Source organism: Sinocyclocheilus grahami, unplaced genomic scaffold, assembly GCF_001515645.1.
Source record: "Sinocyclocheilus grahami isolate Dianchi unplaced genomic scaffold, SAMN03320097.WGS_v1.1 scaffold1174.1, whole genome shotgun sequence".
Taxonomy (NCBI): domain Eukaryota; kingdom Metazoa; phylum Chordata; class Actinopteri; order Cypriniformes; family Cyprinidae; genus Sinocyclocheilus; species Sinocyclocheilus grahami.
In genome coordinates, this window is record NW_015506353.1 from 280,943 (window position 1) to 300,966 (window position 20,024).

Consider the following 20,024-nt stretch of genomic DNA (forward strand, 5'->3'; position numbering starts at 1 on the left):
GAGTGTATGTTTGCTGGTAAGATGTGTTTGACAGTTTGTGGTGTGGCAAATTGTGCACTGAGGTTTGTAATTTTATTAATGAAGAATGTGGCAAAGTCGTCAGCTGTTAGAGTTGATGAAGGAGGAGGAGGACAAAGGAGGGAGGAACATTTTTTAAAGAGCATACGAGAGTTAGATGAATTGTTAATTTTGTTGTGATAGTATGTCCTCTTTTAGCAGTGGAGGCATTAGCAGAGAATGAAGAGAGGAGTGATCGATATACATTAAGGTCAGTAGGATTTTGTGATTTGCACCATACTCTTTCTGCAGCTCTGAGCTTAGAACGATACTCACGGAGAACATCAGATAGCCAAGGGGCAGAAGAGGTGGTACGAGCTGACCTGGAAGACAAGGGGCAGACAGTGTCTAAACAAGACGTAAGAGTGGAGCAGAACGTATCAGTAGCACGGTTAACATCAAGAGATGATAACTGTTCAGGGGGAGGAAGCGAAGATGAAACCATAGCAGATAGCATGGAGGGTGAGAGTGAGCGTAGGTTACGTCGAAAAGTGACATGTGTAGGGGTATGTGTTGTGTCAGGAACCATGTTAAGATTAATGTAGGTAATGAAACAATACGAAAAGTTGAGAGACTGCCAGCATTGATGCACAAAATCAGGACCGCACCAACAAGCGGGATTCATCCAATCAGACTTCACTTCATTGTTCAGACCACCCGAGTCAACAGCCAATCATTGTTCAGACCACCCGAGTCAACAGCCAATCATTGTTCAGACCACCGCGGGCTCTGCCTGGTAACCAGTGAGGGTTTTTCGCGCTGTCACTCACACAGATCAATAAAACTGCACTCCGCATTCCGATAGATAGTGATAAGTTATTGGAAATCTTCCGAAGTTGCTCATTTACTGATTCTGAGGTGAGTCGCTCTTCAGACTTGTTAATATATGACTGATAATGCAAAATACCTCTGATCAGACTATGAACAGTAACTTATAGCATCTAATTTTGTGTCAATAAAATGTGACAGGCATACAAGATTTTGCACATAAATACTAGTTTCAAACATTTATAATGCCAATAACAACAACAAAGGAAATAGGAAAAAGTCATTAAAAATAAATGAAAATATGATGTAGAAGTGCTGTGTGTACTAGATGAAGGGGACTAACAATATATTACAATATATAAACTCGAATAAATGACTCAAAATGTAATTATTTAATAAACTGTTGTTGTGTGGTAAAATTATGCCTTTTACACAAGGAAACAAAAAGAAAAAAAAATATTTTGATGCAAAAGTCAAGGGAGAGGTTTGTCATCCATACACACTTCACACAAACAAAGCAGCGCTCTTTGCCCTCTTTCTGTGTAGAAGCCATTCACAGTTTATGGTGAATCTGCCGGTGTCTTCAGTGCGGAGTCTGTCTGCTGATTGATTGATGTGAACAACACTGAGCCGCTGATCAACAACTGATTTGTGTTTGTGTTGATCTGGAGAGCAGCATGGATGAGTCCGAGGCGCACAGGTAAACCCAGTGACCGCACACATCAGAGTGCTTTTGTGCTGATGATGTCACAAGGACGTATCCGACCGGAAGTGACTTTGAGTTCCAGATAAAAACCGCCAAGAGGAAACTGAGTTCAACTCAGCGAGCAGCAGTGAACACACACACACACACACACACACACACACACACACACTCTTTGACGTCTGTCTGCAGGTCTGTCCTGAGGAAGAGTGTGATTCACAGCAGAGTCCGTTCTCTCAGAGCATCCAGTCTCATCTCAGCACGTGAGTGTTCATCTGCACTTCTGCCGTTTCACGGTATTCATGTGTGCAGAGCAATGTTTTAAAAAATCATAGTAACAGGCAACACTGCATCAGAATGAAGGGTCAAACTCAGGCATAATGAAACGCATGCAGGAGCGAAGCCTTCAGTTGTCTTTAATGCTGAGCTGAAGGAGAAAAGCACAAGAAATAACCGGTTTGTGTTCATGATGGTTCAAAATGATGTTGGTTGAAGTGTTGAACCTGATCTTTGTTTAAATAAATAACTTACATTTATTTCTCTTTCTCATACGTGTTTTATTTTCCTGGAAGATTGTAGATTTAGCGCAACATTGCGTTTACACTTAAAGCCAGAGTGCAGGTGTGTTTTTCATGATCCAACACCTTGTTGCTAAACACAGATTGATAAATTGTCAGCAGACAATATAGAGCACAATATACTGTATATTACGCAATACACAATACAGTATGCAGCACATCTAGTGTGTAAATGAGCGGCGTGTCATTAATGTCAGATCCGAGGCGGGAATCCCATATAATCGGGTTCTTTTCTCCTGGCTTTCAGATGTTTGTTTATCTTGTGATTAGATGCGCTGCGCTCGTGGCGGGAGTTATGAGCTGGTCGCCGCTCTTGCCAAGACGTCATAAACAGCCCCCGTCGGCGACACACACACACACACACACACCCCGTCGGCGACACACACACACACACACACCGACAGCTACATAATCCCATTCATTTCAATGTAGAGCTGGCGATTTCCGGCGGCCGTTGGCGACCGGATGGGGCGTGTCCAGCGACGCGACAAAGTTCAGAATCCTTCAACTTTATGCAAATGAAGAGCGACTTTCGGGAGCGACAGCCAATAGGAAAGAAGAATGTAGGCTTTTATACATATGTAAACATTGTGAGATAGCTAGTTATAATGGTAATTAAACAAAGTTTTGCTCACTCAGTGTATTTTTGATTTTACAGCTGGGTAATTTTGTTGCAGTAGCACGAGATAGCTTGATTTAAAATGTTGAATTGAATAAAAACTGACAAGGAGGCTAAGCAGTTAATAATAAAATAAGAACAAATAAAGAAATTACTAATGATAGCACAAATTTTAAAAATCACGATAGGCCGACAAATGAAATAAATAGCTTTTTAGTTTTTCGGGTAGGTCTAACACACAGTAGGGCTATTAAGAGATTTTTTTTTTTACCAATTATCCAAATAATGCTTAATCCTAGAAAGCTATTATTATCAGAGGACACATGAGCATAACGGTTAGCAGATCAATGAATGAGAGGGCAGTGTTACCAGAGTTGCTCATATACCAGACCATGTTACAGCACAGCAGGGCTATTGCAGACAGAAACAATACTGTACTACATCCATGCGTCCCGTCGGCTGGATTTCTGAGTGGACTCTGCTGTTCCGATGAGCATGAATGCAGCCCCTGAAGCGAGACACCGGAAACAGAAATACTGCAAAATAATAATAATAACGAGACGAAATAACGTTATAACATTTAGTTTCGTCTCATTTCGGTCAACGAAAATGAAGAGACATTTTAGCATAGTTTTTATTTTGTAAACCACATTGTCTCGTTTTTATTTGTCAACATTATTGCATTATACATTTAATTATAGTCATCGTCACATGACCAGCATTTACGTTGCGTCTCGTCTCGTTTTCGTCACGTGATAAAGGTTCGTTGACGACGATATTTAGTCATAATTTTCGTTGACGAAAGCAACACTAGTGTAGGATAATATCTTCTGTACTCTGTAGTTCTGTATTTAGGCGTATATACAGCTGTGTGTTAGCTTAGGTCTACAGTTTAACTGAGATTATTTAATAACTACAGAGCTCCGAATATAATTCGAATTAACAATTTGTTTCTACGACGTCAGCAGGTTTTATCATTTTTTTAATATTATTATTATTATTTATTAATTTTAAGCAATGATTTTAATGAGTAATTACAAAATATAATAATTCGTTCCACGATTTAGGCCTACTAAAACTAGGGAACGAACTAATTAATTTGTGGCAGCTAAGCCTCAACAAGAGAATGAATACTTAATTTGTGGCCATAATTTAGACTAAACGAAAAAATTAATTCTTAATTTGTGGCCATAATATAGTCCTAGCATAAAAGAGAACTAGCCTATTCTAAATTCGTAGCCGTTTGGTCTGCAATCGGGGCTCCGTACAAACGAATATAACCTTAGCCTACCTGTTTATTCATTTATTATGGTATGTAACTAGCTCACCTTTTGCTGCACCATGTTTGCGTAGCACGTCCTCGTGCTTTCTGGCCATGTGCCGCTTCAGATTCCAATATGAATCTGTACTAACTTCAACAGTCTCCCCGCACTCCCTCTCAGTTTCTTCTCCCTGCTCATTCTTAACTTTGATTTTTTTAACTTTACATTTATGTATAAGGCTTGCAACTTCGTTGAAACAATATCTGAACTCCATAACTGCTCTACTATTCTCGAGCTCTAGAGATTCTCGATCTCGTAACAAGCAAATCACCAAAGGACATTCTGGGTTGAGCAAGCTGCACTGAGCGTATTGAGCGAGCGGAATCTTCAGAAAGGCACTCTTAAGGAACTATTACCACTCCGCTCCCTGCTCTGATTGCCAGCCGCAAGCGACAAGCAGCGAAAAAGTCGCTTGTGGTGTGAACGGGGCTTTACACAGCCGTGCTGTCGTCAGATCTGTGTGTGATAGTGGTTTTTCTGCTGTGTTCCAGAGAAGTGCAAGCGCTTCCTGCAGGAGTTCTACAGCGAGGATGACTCCGGGAAGAAGGTGTTCAAATACGGCGCTCAGCTGGTGAGATCTGCAGCCTGCTCCGTTCCTGCAGCTTCGAGCCGGACTCCCGCTCACCTGTGTGTGTGTTTCAGGTGTCCCTGGCGCACCGCGAGCAGGTGGCGCTGGTGCTGGATCTGGATGATGTGGCGGAGGAAGACCCTGAGCTGGTGGAAAGCATGTGTGAGAACAGCAAGCGTTACGCCGGACTGTTTGCGGATGCGGTTCACGAGCTGCTGCCAGAGTACCGAGAGCGAGAGGTGACCGCTGACATTATAGATCTGTACCACTGTCCGAAAACGAAACAAAAATAACATCCAGCTGTATCCATGTTCACTCACAGAATGATATATGCTACATAACAAATCACAGCTTTGTGATTGTTAAAAAATGTAAACCATTATCACACAGGTCTTCATATATAGCTGGATATATAAGTGGATATAAGAATGAGCAACGTAATTTGCGTACATTCAGGATATAAACACTCACACAGCTGAGATTCTGTGTATCAGTAATATTGCCCGCTGATCGATATATTTGTGTGTGTGTTTTGTAGGTTGTGGCGAAGGATGCCTTGGACGTTTATATCGAGCACCGGCTGATGATGGAGACCAGAGGTCGTGACCCCGCAGACACGCATGACCCCCGGAACCAGTATCCGTCTGAACTCATGCGCAGATTGTGAGTGACACACACATACTGGGGCTGGCTCGATTCGGTTTTCATTTTGATTCATTTGGATATGTATTAGGTGATATGCCAGTTTTTAAGTAAAAAACCTCTCAATGCAGTAAACAATACACTGTATAATAATACAGAATATATTACAGAAGGGCTGCAACTAACGCTTATTTTGTTACTCAATTAGTTGGCTGATTTTTTTTTCAATTAATCGGATAAAAATTTTTTAAACATCGAATTTTTTAAACATTTATTTTACTGACCAAAAAAACACACTATACCACATTCTGCCCAATGTCCTTCAAACAAACGTGCCAAATGAATGCTATGAAATCATACAGTGCTTCACAATTTATTAGACCACCTGTCATAAAGAGAAAACGCATATTTTAGGAATCTGTCAAAAAATTGTTTAAACCTAAAAAAGTTATTGTCATTTATTGGGCAAATAACAAATTGAAACAAACAAATATAGTACTTATTCACATAACAATGGCCTTATGCCTTTCATAAAAGCTTGCATCCTTGCTGGCATTGTTTAGGTACTTTTTGTCTGTAATTGGTAGGGGTGTGATGAGACACTTATCCCACGAGACGAGACACGAGACTGGGTTCACGAGGACGAGACAAGATTTGACTTTTTTTAAAGAATTCCTCAATGATGAAATATATAGGGAAAAATAGTATTTTATTCAACTGAAAAACACAATTAAAAAAATGTAGGTGCATTTTGAAATCAACTTGTACTTTATGAAATTAAACATCTATTTTAATAAATTTTATGCAGTAATAAACATGTAAACACTGCTAAATGTTTTGCCACAAACTCAACTGACAGGCAAGTAATTACACAAATATTATAAATAGTATAAATAAATAACACAAATATCCCTTTAAAGTGGAAGTGAAGCAGTCAGTCAAGTTTACATTTAGTAAACTGATTTCCACTTTAATAAAAACATGTATAATAAACACGATTAATGTATCCATTTTAAAGAATAAAGCAGTGGTTTCCAAACTGAGGGGTGCGGCAAGGCTGAGGGATAGTTAGGGCCTAAATGGGTTCCTAAATTCCGTTTGAATTTTTCTCAACTCCTTTTTAATAGTTAAATAACATTTTATTAATTTAAAAAGCATGTCTAATTAATTAAAATCTAATGTTTGTTATGTTTAGGGCCCTATGAAATGTTTTATTTTTTCTCACCATATTATTTATATTTTTTATGGTTACCAAATTCTAATTGTCACCATGTCTAATTATTTGAATGCATAAAACAACTTAATTTATTCATTTTGTTTTTCTTAAAGTAGCCTTGTGATTTATTTATTTTTATTTACATTTTTCTGGTTATCAAATGAAGGCATAAAACATTAATTTAATTTATCATTTATCTTTTAATTATTGAAGATTAAGCAAACAATTTTTTTGCAAACAGGAGATTTACTATTAAAATTAAAACATTGAAGAAATTTTTTGTAATTATTCCTTAAAAAATAATGTTTGTTTAATTTTTAGTAGTAGTAGTAGGCTATGTACATTCTACTGAAAAATAGTTATAGGCACAATGTCTTCAAATCAAACCGGACTTTTATTTTGACGGGTTGCCGTGAATACCTTTACAGTTCTGTGTATGAGATATGACGCTAGTTTTACTCAAATCAAACGCAGTTCTGGAGATGTTGTTCATGTGTTTACGTCCTCGTTTAGTGAGACGGCAGACGCTGAAGTCACCGCGAGTGTGTGTGTAGTAAATTAAACCGCACGTCTGCGCCATTCATTAACAGACACACGCAGAACATGCAGGATTCATATTTAAATCCAATTTTGTGGCTTAATATTTACAGATGCTAGTCCATATCATGATTTGATTTAAGTGTAATGACCTACTTTTGATTAATTCATTCAACATTTGACAAATTCCATGACATTCAGCGTTAAACTGTGATTTCTGTTTTTATGACTGGATAAAGACTACACTGCGTAATTTTCCCGCTATTCATGCAGCCACTTGCCTGATGTGAACACAAAATATCTTACATGCCACCATTGGTGAACGAGCCAGTGTAATGCATATATATCTGAAAGGTCTTGCGAGGATATAGTCACGTTCTCACGAGATCTTGTGCCACGAGATCTCGTCACACCCCTACTAAATAATGGCCAATCTAAAAAAAATACTACTTTTTTTTTTTTTTTTTTTTTTTTTAAAGGGGTCATATGATGCTGCTAAAAAGAACATTATTTTGTGTATTTGGTGTAATGAAATGTTTATGCGGTTTAAAGTTAAAAAAACACATTATTTTCCACATACTGTACATTATTGTTTCTCCTCTATGCCCCGCCTTTCTGAAACACGTAGATTTTTACAAAGCTCATTGGTCTGAAAAGCGAGGTGTGCTGTGATTGGGCAGCTATCCAGTGCGTTGTGATTGGCCGAATACCTCAAGCGTGTGACGGAAATGTTACGCTCCTCACCATACTGTGATGATGCCCTGTCCGGCCGGAGCGACGAGACAAACACATTAAAACCCATTATAAACCAGGCATTTGTTGCATCCAGTGGGACATAATTACTGATTATAATGACTTGTACTGTCTTTTTACGCGTTGCGTTGCATTGCATCGCACCGCGTAAACATAAAACTCTGTCTGCATTTGTGATCGGAGAAATGACAAACAGCAAGCGCTACTCTACACTGCTCAAAACTCACGTTTGAATCATCAGTGGCAAATCCTTTAAATATAAAAACGTACTTATGTGAGTCAGAACTGCCGGCATTTTAGTCTAACGCTACTCTCCCAGGATCAGGAGACAGTCCTCCATAAAATGCACTGCACACATCTGAATATTTGGGTTGAAGTGTTCTGGAACAGTGTTGTAAATACAACTTAACCACTGATTTCTAGTCCTGTCCTCTTTTGGAAGAACAAAGTAGTTTCGCTTTCACAACGAAGCACAGCATCTTAACGACATGGCGGCAGCGTCAACAAAACTACAGCGAGAATAAAAGTTACACCTTCTTTCTTTGCGTGAACATTTGGGCGGCGTTATGCAAATCTTCCCACATAGTGATGTAGATGTGGGGGCGTGTCAGAACGAGCCGTTTTAGGTAGGTGTGGCTGACTCTTAACTTTTATAAAGAATCTCTCTTTGGATTTGAGACTTTGGTCTTTGCAACTTTACAGATCTTCTTTATGCACCAAGAGCTTGCAACACTCCAAATAGAAAGGAACAATTTAAATCGCATCATATGACCCCTTTAAATAACATTTCAAAATAGCAAAAAGAGAACTAAACCAAAAGCTGTGGTAAAAAAATGAAAAAACTGAGGTATTTATTTGTTGCATCCAGGGATTGAAATTAACTTTTTCACTCACCAGCCAATTTGGCTACTCAATTTTTAAGTTACCGCCCAATCATAACTTTTACTAGCCAAAAAAAAAAAAAAGACATAAACCAACAGTTTGAGCCCGTCTACACTGGGCGTGACAAAGCGACCGTTGCAAATCATATCGTTTAATAACAAATAATATCACAATATTTTCTGGGATTTTATCGATAAAGATAATTAGACTATTTTGCTGAGTGTGTTATTGTGCTGATATCTTAAGGACTACAGTGGACAGCTGACTCCTAAAGTTTGATATTCTTCATATTCTGTGTGGTCAGTACACAGCAGTGATTTACATTTACATTAGTTTACATTTATTTTGACCTTTTATGGGTATTTTTACCTTTTTATAAAGCCATTTTTTTCTAAAATTGTACATCTTTTGAGTCAAATTCTTACATTTAATCAGTCAATTATAATAATAAATTTGGGCTGTATTTAGGTGGCAGCAAGTTACCGTTACGTGAGTCATTGCGATTGAACCGAATCATTTACACGGTTGATTCATTCAGAAACAAAACAATGTCATGTTGCTCAGAGACGCACAACAGTGCTGTGTCTGTGTTTGGAATTATTTTTGTAGGTGAAATGGTGCAGAAATAGCACAAAAACAGCCAATATGGTGTCTAAAACGTAAGTCTCTTGATTTTAACTTATTGTTTATTGAACTGTTGTATAAAATCAATATCACATTTGTAACCATGCTGATTTTTTAAAAGAAAAAACGGCACTCTTCGTGTGATAATGATTAAATATATGAATTGATATAAATATATACATTTTCTGCCCCCTTACCTTGAATTATGTGATCATTCTTAATGCACATTAATAGACTGAATAATGCAGTGAAAGAACCGCTCTAAATGCGCACGCGCACTAAAGCCAGTGTTGGTCTACTCTAACCAGACTTCATCACGTCGCGTATGCATGCCTCTGTAGGTGTGTTTTGTTTAGTGTTTGCAGTATACTCGATAATGTCATGATGTCTCACGAGTTCAGTATTTGCACTAAACCTGCGCAGATTTGGCCTGTATGAACTTCCCAAAGAATGCCTCCTTATCTTGAAGTATGTGATCATTGTTAATGCATATTAATAGACTGAATCATGCAGTGAAAGAGTGCACTCTAAATGCGCACGCGCACTAAAGCCAGTGTTGGTCTACTCTAACCAGACTTCATCACGTCGCGTATGCATGCCTCTGTAGGTGTGTTTTGTTTAGTGTTTGCAGTATACTCGATAATGTCATGATGTCTCACGAGTTCAGTATTTGCACTAAACCTGCGCAGATTTGGCCTGTATGAACTTCCCAAAGAAATGAATGAGTGAACATAATTTACGAAAAGTAACCCGCCAAATTGGCTAGTGATTTGACAGCGTTACCCGCCACAGCTGATTTTTACCCGCATTTGGCGGGTGTTAATTTCAAACCCTGGTTGCATCCCTACTATTTACTCTAAAATACTGTATAACAGGAATATCACAAACTGAGTGCAGACCCTGATTATTAACCTATAAAAAAAATATTTAACATTAAATCTTGCTGGATGTCTGGAAATAAACATTTAAACGGTGGCATACAAACTTTCATTATTTAATGTATGTCTCCTTAAATCATTAAGACATCAGTCAGAATATAATACATAAAATAGTGCATGTATTAGTAACAAAACGCAAAACAAACTGATTATCAGATGACAGGCGCGCTACAGCTAATGCTTTGTGAAGTCTTGAGATTGATCATCAAAAATGAGAATGGGTTATGACTGAGTAATTGATATTGTCTCACTCACACACACACACACACACACACACACAGACTGGTGTCCAGGTGAGTTCAGTGTGTGGCAGATGTTATCGTGTTTGTCATGCTGTACTCACTGGTTTATAATTGCATGAATCGTGTGTTTCTCAGTGAGGTTTATTTCCGTCCTCCGTCCACGCTGAAGCCCAAGGTGGTGCGTGACGTGAAGGCTGACGGCATCGGTCAGCTGGTGACCGTCAGGGGAATCGTCACCAGAGCCACGGAGGTCAAACCCATGATGACTGTGGCCACGTACACGTGCGATCAGTGCGGAGCCGAGACCTACCAGCCGGTGCGCAGCTCATTAGTGCATGCGTGTCTTTAAGCACTCGTGTGTGTGTGTGTGTGTGCTAACACGAGTCCTGTTCTTGCCGCTGCTCAGATCGCCTCTCCGAGCTTCACGCCGCTCATCATGTGTCCCAGTCAGGAGTGCGTCACCAACAAGTCTGGAGGACGGCTGTACCTGCAGACACGCGGGTCAAAGTTCATCAAGTTCCAGGAGCTGCGCATTCAGGAGCATGTGAGTGTGTGAGAGCGTCACGTCTGTCTGGCTGAGTAGATCATGCAGAGTGTTGATTGTGTTGTGTGTGTGTGCTCAGAGCGATCAGGTGCCGGTGGGAAACATCCCCCGCAGCATGACCATTTACGCCCGCGGAGAGAACACGCGTGTGGCGCAGCCTGGAGATCACGTGGCTGTTTCTGGAATATTCCTTCCTCTGCTGCGCTCCGGATTCAGACAGGCTGTACAGGTGACACGCTTTACAGACGTCACACACATCTCAACATCCTATCAACACACAGTGGGCAGAAAAAGTCCCCCTCTACATTTGTATTGCTGTGTCCCAATGTTCATACTATCCATCCTAAATGTTATGTGAGATTAGAGTAAGTGTGTCCCAAAGCATAGTATGTTGAAGAGTACGCCAAAACACTCTGTGCACTCTAATGGCTAATATTACCCACAATCCATTGCGCTGTGAAGGATTCAGTTCAGAGCTACAAACATGAATAAAAAGCGTTAAAAAAAAACTACAAACATGGCGGATGTGCGCGACTGACGATTGAGTAGAGAGGTTTAGATAAAGGGGCTTGAGTTATTAATCATCAACATTTTAAGCTGGTAAAAAATATATATATTTAATGTTATCTGTTTTATATTTCATCTGCAACAACAATGTGAACTTTTAATAAAGATCAGTTTGGCTATTAACTTATAAATGCATCATTATACAAAAAAATCTGAGCAGAGTTCTCCGCATAAAAGACCCGCGGCTGGCAGATCAACGTGCGACTTCTCTCTCTGATATTGTAGGAAGTTAAATGAAATGAAATGTGGATGTTAACTGTGACGAGATGATTGACGGGTCAGTTTACAGTGACAGTGTGCGTGTAATTATGCGACAGAGGGTATGTTAAAGACACAGTTGTATCATGTGATAGTTTGTCCCAAAGCTTGCCTGCTCTTCTACTACACACTCAAAAGTGTGCACTTTTTCATCACAAAAAGAGGATGTCTTTTAAGGGTGTAGTATGAGTAAGCGAATTGGGATGCAGCATAAGACTATCTAAACGTATGGTCACATGACCTCGAGCTCTGTGTTTTACTGTGTTCAGATATGTCTGGTGTGTGTGTGTGTGTGTAGGGTTATTGATGTGTGTGTGTGTGTGTCAGGGTCTGCTGTCAGAGACGTATCTGGAGTGTCACTGCATCACTCTGATGAATAAGACTGAGGATGATGAGCTGGGAACTGAAGAGCTGAGTGATGAAGAGCTGCGTCAGATCACGGGTAACACGTCGTGTCTGTGTGGGGTTTATAAGGGTTGTGACGTGTCTCTGGACTCACGTGTGTGTGTGTAGAGGAGGATTTCTACGAGAAGCTGGCGGGATCGATCGCACCGGAGATTTACGGCCATGAGGACGTGAAGAAGGCGCTGCTGCTGCTGCTGGTGGGTGGAGTGGAGCAGGCGCCGCGTGGGATGAAGATCAGGGGTGAGACGCGTCTGTCTGCTGCTGCTGATGCTGCATGAGAAGAAAACTAACTCAATTCAGCTCAACGTTAACACTTAAATGACTGATAACATTATGAAATTATTAAACTCACATCAGACTCTTTGATAACCAGTTATTTTTCTCTTAAGATAATTGAGTGTATATTCATTGACGCTTTTTGAGAGTTGTTTCTGTCTTGTAGCAAAACTGGCCATTATGTAATTCCTAATTCTAAGTCCGAACATCAGATTTCACCTCTAACAACAATAACATTACTATTATCATTCATACTGTTTGAGAATCACTTGCATTCGCTTTGAACAAAACCGAGCAGCATTTAAATCTCAGTTGTGTGTTTGAGTCACTGCAGCACTGATATGTGTGCCAGAAAACACCATAAATACAACAGTTACATCTGAATCCGGAAGATCAATATATATATATATATATCATCATATCGCCCAATCCTCAACTTACTCTATATTAAAGCACTACAGCATTATAAATATGACAGTATGATTTTCTGTAAAGCAGCTTGTTTTTTTTAAGAGCTTTACAAATACATCGGACTCGATAATAACTTTGACACTGATATTGAGCTGCATTGAATCAACACTGTACTAGGGGGAATTATTGCTGTACAGCAGAATTAGGATTTGTCTGATGTTTGTTATTAATGTGAAGCTGTTGTGACAGTCTGTTGTATGAAGCGCTGTTTGACAATGCGTCTGTGTTTGTAGGGAACATTAACATCTGTCTGATGGGAGATCCGGGTGTGGCCAAGTCTCAGCTGCTGTCCTACATTGACCGTCTCGCTCCTCGCAGTGAGTGTGGCCCGCAGCATCGCTCCTCCGTCCGCTAGCGTCCCGCGGCTAACTCTGGCGCTCTGTTGCAGGTCAGTACACGACAGGCCGCGGCTCGTCCGGTGTGGGGCTGACGGCGGCGGTGATGCGTGACCCGGTCACGGGTGAGATGACGCTGGAGGGCGGCGCTCTGGTGCTGGCTGATCTGGGTGTGTGCTGCATCGACGAGTTCGATAAGATGGCCGACGCCGACCGCACGGCCATTCATGAGGTCATGGAGCAGCAGACCATCTCCATCGCCAAGGTACAGTGCAATCCGCTCGGGCTGGGCGACCTCTAGGGTTGGGTATCGCTCACATTTTAACCGGTACGGTACCTGAATTCCGGTGCCGGTACCCAACGGTAACTTTTTCCGGTACTTTACTCCGTGTAATTACAAAAACATTTATTTCAGTGAAAAAATAAGTCCAAAAGTCTCAATTTCAACATTTTGAACAACAGGGCCCTACAAACTTTTTCTTTTTCTTTCACTGCATTTTTTTTTCTACAATTGATTAATCTGGTTGTAATGTTTATTTTTTTATCGTTTAATTGTTTTATTTAAATTTGATAGAAAATTGAATATTCAAAGACCTATTGTACAAGAGTAATATATTTCTGTTACATGTTAAACCGCACTTTTATTTTGACAGGTTGCCATGAAGTTTCTGCGTGTATACAGTATGATGATGCTAGTTTTCTCATGAAACGGTCAAATTCTCGTGAAGTGACTCTCACAGCAGCTCTGGAGATTAAGTCTTTGTTCATGCCGTCACATAGTGAGACGCTGAGGCTGAAAATCACCGCGAGCGTCATGCGTGCTTCAGTATTTCTGTAGTAAACAAAACCGCGTTTGATTCATTCAAAATTGACTAATTCTGTGGCATTCCGTGCTATAGAGTAAATTAAGTTTTTATGAATGGACTCCGTGATCCTGTCCGTGTTTTCTCAGAAACCGTATGGCTTTAGAAATGTAACCACACTTCAGAACATTTCGGCTTGCCCTGTGTGTTGTCTGAACGAGTTGCAGGGGTGACCTCACGTCACAGGATCTCTCTTTCTCTCTCTGTAGCGTATGCGCCCAGATGCGTTCTCAGCTACCGAAATCTGGCACTGATTGATTTAATGTGAATCGGTACTCTGTAGTACCGACGCAATTCGGTCGGTAGCCTTAAAAGTACCGAATTCGATACCCAACCCTAGCAACCTTTGACCCCATCATCACGTGTTTGTGTGGTTTTTGTCTCAGGCCGGCATCATGACGTCTCTGAATGCACGCTGCTCGATCCTGGCGGCGGCGAACCCGGCGTACGGCCGCTACAACCCTCGCAAAACCCTCGAGCAGAACATCCAGCTGCCGGCGGCGCTGCTGTCGCGCTTCGACCTGCTGTGGCTCATTCAGGACAAACCCGATGCAGACAACGACCTGCGTCTGGCTCAGCACATCACATACGTGCACCAGCACTGCAAGCAGCCGCCGACACACTTCAGCCCCATCCACATGCAGCTCATGAGGTAAACACGCTAACCGCATTACGCTAGCATGTCTGAGGCCACAGCTGTTCACACCTGGTGTTATCATGTGGTGTTGACGGGGCGTGGGGGGGTGTTAGCGCATGTCTCAAGCTCGTCTGTCGGCACTCAGGGCAGCTGAGAGCGAGACGGAACGGAGTGCAGAAAGTGAAGTATACCTGTGCCTAAGAGCGATGCGGACGTCAGATGATTAAAATATTAAATTGAATTATTATTAGGCTATTTTAATTGTATTGTAATATATTTATTAGTCAAATTTTCTCATTTTGTTGCTGTTTTTGTACGCTTTGTTTAGCTTGTGTAAAACATCTAGCCTATAATTCATTTGGCTTTTTTTTTTGCACAATAAAATATTTACTGTTTAAATTGTTCATTGAGCTGTTTTGAATGTAATTCAATTCGATGCCGGCTCAACATTGTGATGTCTGTCATCGTCTATCGGCCCAACCCTGACTCGACCTGTGATTTACAGAAAATCATCTGTTGACAGGATGTGTCTCTTTCCTGTGAACTCTTAGATTGTGCTTTAGTTTTTCTTTTTCTGTTGTTTGACCTTTCTTTTGCCCACATTATAAAGCATGTGTCAGTATTTAAGTGTTCAGCACTGAAAACAGCTGTTTCACTGCATTCAGAGAAATCACAAACTATTAATGTTAAAGATCCTGGACAACAGTGAAGGAATAAAGTAATTAAAAGGATAATATCATTGTTGATGCAAATTTCAATTATGGAACACATTCAATTTGAGCTATAAAGTTTTGTTGTGCTGTAATAGTGTCTGTCTGTGCAGCATGATCAGTGATAGTTTACACTGCAGATGTTGTTGAACCCGATTGGATCACCTGATGTTCATTCATCTGTCTGTGGTTCTGTCAGGCGTTACATCAGTAAGTGTAAGCAGAAGCAGCCGGTGGTTCCTGAGGCTCTGTCGGATTACATCACAGCCGCATATGTAGAGATGAGAAAAGAGGCACGAGTCAGTAAGGACACGACGTTCACCTCGGCCCGAACGCTGCTGTCCATCCTGCGCCTCTCCACTGCTCTGGTGAGACTCATACTCACTCACAATCACACATACTCATATACTCATACTCTCACACACTCACATACTCTCACACACTCACATACTGAGTGTGTTATTGTGCTGATACCTTAAGGACTGCCGAAGACAGCTGACTCCTAATGTTTTTAATATTCTTCATATTCTGTGTGGTGGTCAGTTCATACTGATAGAAATTCATATTTTACAATAAGTTTAAACTGATTTTTGCATTTTATGGGCACTTTTACCTTTTCATAAAGCCATTTTTTTTCTAAAAGTGTCCATTATCTTTTGAGTCAAATTCTTACATTTACTCAGGGAATTAGAATAATAAGACATTTGGGCTGTTACCGAGCAAATTAAATCAACACAGAAGCTGCATCTGAAGCTGCATTTAGATGCATTTACACACATGTACTTTGTTTAATGCAAGACACGAATGCTTTTAACCTGCAATTACAAATGCATAAATAATGTTTTGATATATTAAACATAAAACGTTAAATACTGATATTTGAAATTATTTAAAACATGAAGAAAATCAAAAAAAAAGAAAAAGCCGAAATGTGAAATTAAAGCCGCCAGCAGGTGGCAGCAAATCACTGTTAATAAGTGAGTCATTGCGATTGAACCGAATCATTTAAACGAGTGATTCATTCAGGAACGAAACACCGTCATGTTGCTCAGAGACGCAGAACAGCGCTGTGGCTGTATTCGGGATGATTTTTGTTGGTGAAATAGAGCAAAAACAAGCAATATGGCGTCTAAAACGTAAGTCTCCTAATTAACTTATTGTTTATTGAATTCAACGTCACATTTGTAATCACGGTCATTTTTGGAGAAACCGGCACTCTTCGTGTGAAATTTAATAACTATATGAAGTGGTATAAATATATAAATTTTCTGCCATGTCTTGAATTTGTGATCATTCTAAATGCATTATAATAGCCTGAATCATGCAGTGAAAGAAAACACTCTAAATGCGCACGCGCACTAGTCTAGACTTCACGTGATGCATGCGTGTGCTCTGTAGAGGTGTTTAGTTTGGTTTTTGCTAAATATTCAATGTCAAATTGCACATTGTTAAAACAACAATTACGATATTATCGCAGACGATATATATCGCACACCCCTAACTCGCTCGCTCGCGCACTCTCGCTCGCTCGCGCACTCACGCACGCTCACACACACTTGCTCACACACACACACTTGCTCACACACACACACTTGCTCACACACACACACTTGCTCACACACACACACTTGCTCACACACACACACACTTGCTCACACACACACACACACTCGCTCACACACACACACACACACACTCGCTCACACACACACACACTTGCTCACACACACACACACACTTGCTCACACACACACACTCTCTCTCACTCTCACTCACACCCCTGCAGCAGAACATTACTGTTATCATCAGCAGGACTTGGATCTCTGGAGCTGGTCTGATGTGGGCGCCGGGCGTTAAAAGTGCTGTTTGTGCAGGTAGCTGTGTTCATCTCTACTGTAGAAGCAGCACTTCACGACACACGCCGCCGCTGGCACAGGTTCGGTCCGTCAGCTGACATGCAGAGATCCATGTTTGTCGCATGACGGTCAGCTTTGCGGGGTGGGCAGTCAGCCTCGGGTCACGCCGCTGTGCAAACCCATGCAAAACTGACCGCACGCGACACGCTGCAGCGCTCAGACGCATGTTGCAGAGACTAGCTGGTGTTGAGAGGCGGAGACTTGGGCAGTTGCTGGCTTTCCCACAAGGCATTGCACTTGTCTCGGTCTGACAGTGCCGGCACAACTCATCCATTTGCCTGAAGTACACTTGACTTTGGAAAAATCATTTGTATTTGCGGAATGTGGTGACATTCACACACTTGATAGCTGAGGATGTGACTTCAGGTGTGTGTGTGTGTGTGTTCAGGCTCGTCTGCGGATGGTGGATGTTGTAGAGAAGGAGGATGTTAATGAGGCCATGCGACTGATGGAGATGAGCAAAGACTCGCTGCAGGCCGACAAGACCAACAACACCAGGTACACACACACACACACACACTACTGACTGCTGACTGCAGCGTGCCCGCGGCTCACTCTCTGTCTGTCTGCAGGTCACAGCGTCCCGCTGACGTGATCTTCTCTCTGCTGCGGGAGCTGGCCGGTGAAGGTGCGTTGAGGTCTGTTCGTGTGGCCGAGGCCGAGCAGCGCTGCGTGTCTCGTGGGTTCACTCCTGTGCAGTTCCAGGCTGCTCTGGACGAGTATGAGGAGCTGAACGTGTGGCAGATCAACCAGGCGCGGTCACGCGTCACGTTTGTGTGAATGAACGGCACACCAAACACAGACTGCACATGATCCCATGCTTTTGAACCTTTCCGGCTGATGGTGTTGTGATGAGGAGGGAGCAAGTTTCATTTGTTTTGCTTTTAAATCTGTTAAATCCCTGAAATAAATCCTGTAAATAGATAAAACTTTGCTTTGACTTGATTTATGGACATTCCGGCAGGATTTTAATGAAATGCTGACACATTGGTAACACTTTACAATCAGGTCCAATTAGTTTAATGACATTATCAATGAGCAATACATCAGGGGCAGTTCTAGAGCGAGTGGATACCCGGGGCTGAGCCCAGAGACATCCATGTGTGTCAGAATATATGGGATAGTTCACCGAAAAATAAAGATTACCCCATGATTTGCTCACCCTCAAGCCATTCTAGCTGTATATGACTTTTTTTTCTTTCAGTCGAATCCAATCGCAGGGATGAAAGTTTTTCCGTCGCTACGACGGATTTCCTTCAATTGGAAAAAATGAGTGGAGAAGAAACATGTAGCGCATTGTTCTGCTGGCACCAAAAATCCTCCCCGCCACGGCTGCAGCTTCTCACTGACGACATAATGCCGCTCACATCATTCACAGTCTGGTTATTAGCAGAGAACACAGAGCAGGACTCGGCGCGGGATTGCGGCTATTAATAATTCCCATTCCCGCAGGTTCCGCGCTTATAACACGATGACGGAGGACGGTATCATTTGCACCTGCTTTTGAGTCGTGAGAAATAATTTTCTGTGCGCCCACAGATCGCGATAAGGAGAGTGACTGCTTTTAATAATTATTACAGGAGTTTGCAAATATGATATTGATTTAATACAATGGAGCAAAAAAGGCAGTACTTGTTTACTGAACCATTTCATCAATGAAAATCGTTCCAAATAAAGTAACCGCTCAGCCGCTGCGTATCTAAAAGCAAACACCGCAGTGTTTAATTCATGAATGAAAGTGTGTTTTTGAACTAATCTAGTGAGTCAGTGATTCATGATTACCCATTCATAAAGACATTAGCTGCGTCCGAAATGGCATACTCAATGAGTAGGTACTTAATTTCCATAAGTACTTAACGAGCGCTAAAAGAGTAGGTACTCTACAGCCAAATCTCATTGAGGATCCGGACTTCATCCGCCATGTTGACGTTATCATGTGATCTACGACGTTACAAGCGCTACAACTTAAAATATATGAACAGCAGGTTTAATTGATCTCTCTGTAAATATTTTCATGTTTATGAAATTTGCTCATTTTGTGGTCTTGTTGAAGAAACAGCTGCCCTTTTATTGTGATTGTAGTATACCAATACATTTTGGGTTGATTTGAATTTTGTATACTAAAATGACCCACAATTTAATCCTTAAATATATTATTTTTCCTTACGAAACCCCAAAATCGTTATCTCTTGAATATGTTGTTACTTTATTTTATGTGCAAAATCTTTAACCCACAAGCAAAACCGGCTTAAATCTCCTTTTGTTTTCCTCTTTTTCTTGTTGAATTTAACTCCGTTTCATCCCTCCGGTTTATAAACAACAAATGCAATATTATGATTATTCAAAGATATCTAACCTTGTCATTGTGCCTCTTTTTCTGTGTATATAATCTCATACTATGGTGTATGCAAACCCATTTATGTTTTCTGCTGTTTGTCATTATGATGTTCATTGTTAAAGATACAACCATCTTTCCCTGAGCTTGTATGTTATCAGTAACTCCACAACCCTACCTAGTACAGTTTTCCTCAGCGTTTGCAATATTTGTAATATCTGCACAAAGGAGACGTCGATCAGCTGCTAGAAGATCTCG

General features: G+C 41.0%; 1 protein-coding gene across 1 annotated transcript; it reads left to right on the forward strand.

Annotated features, from left to right (window-relative positions):
• The first annotated feature begins 1,997 nt into the window (after window positions 1-1,997).
• Window positions 1,998-18,360, forward strand: mcm7 (minichromosome maintenance complex component 7). The gene is made up of 15 exons (XM_016253312.1): window positions 1,998-2,012; window positions 4,517-4,618; window positions 4,690-4,854; window positions 5,154-5,278; window positions 10,585-10,765; window positions 10,856-10,993; window positions 11,073-11,222; window positions 12,146-12,260; window positions 12,332-12,463; window positions 13,204-13,287; window positions 13,359-13,570; window positions 14,555-14,820; window positions 15,715-15,883; window positions 17,820-17,929; window positions 18,004-18,360. Exons 1-15 carry the CDS (start codon window positions 1,998-2,000, stop codon window positions 18,209-18,211), a joined length of 2,172 nt encoding a protein of 723 aa, XP_016108798.1. The 3' UTR covers window positions 18,212-18,360.
• The last annotated feature ends 1,664 nt before the right edge of the window (window positions 18,361-20,024 follow it).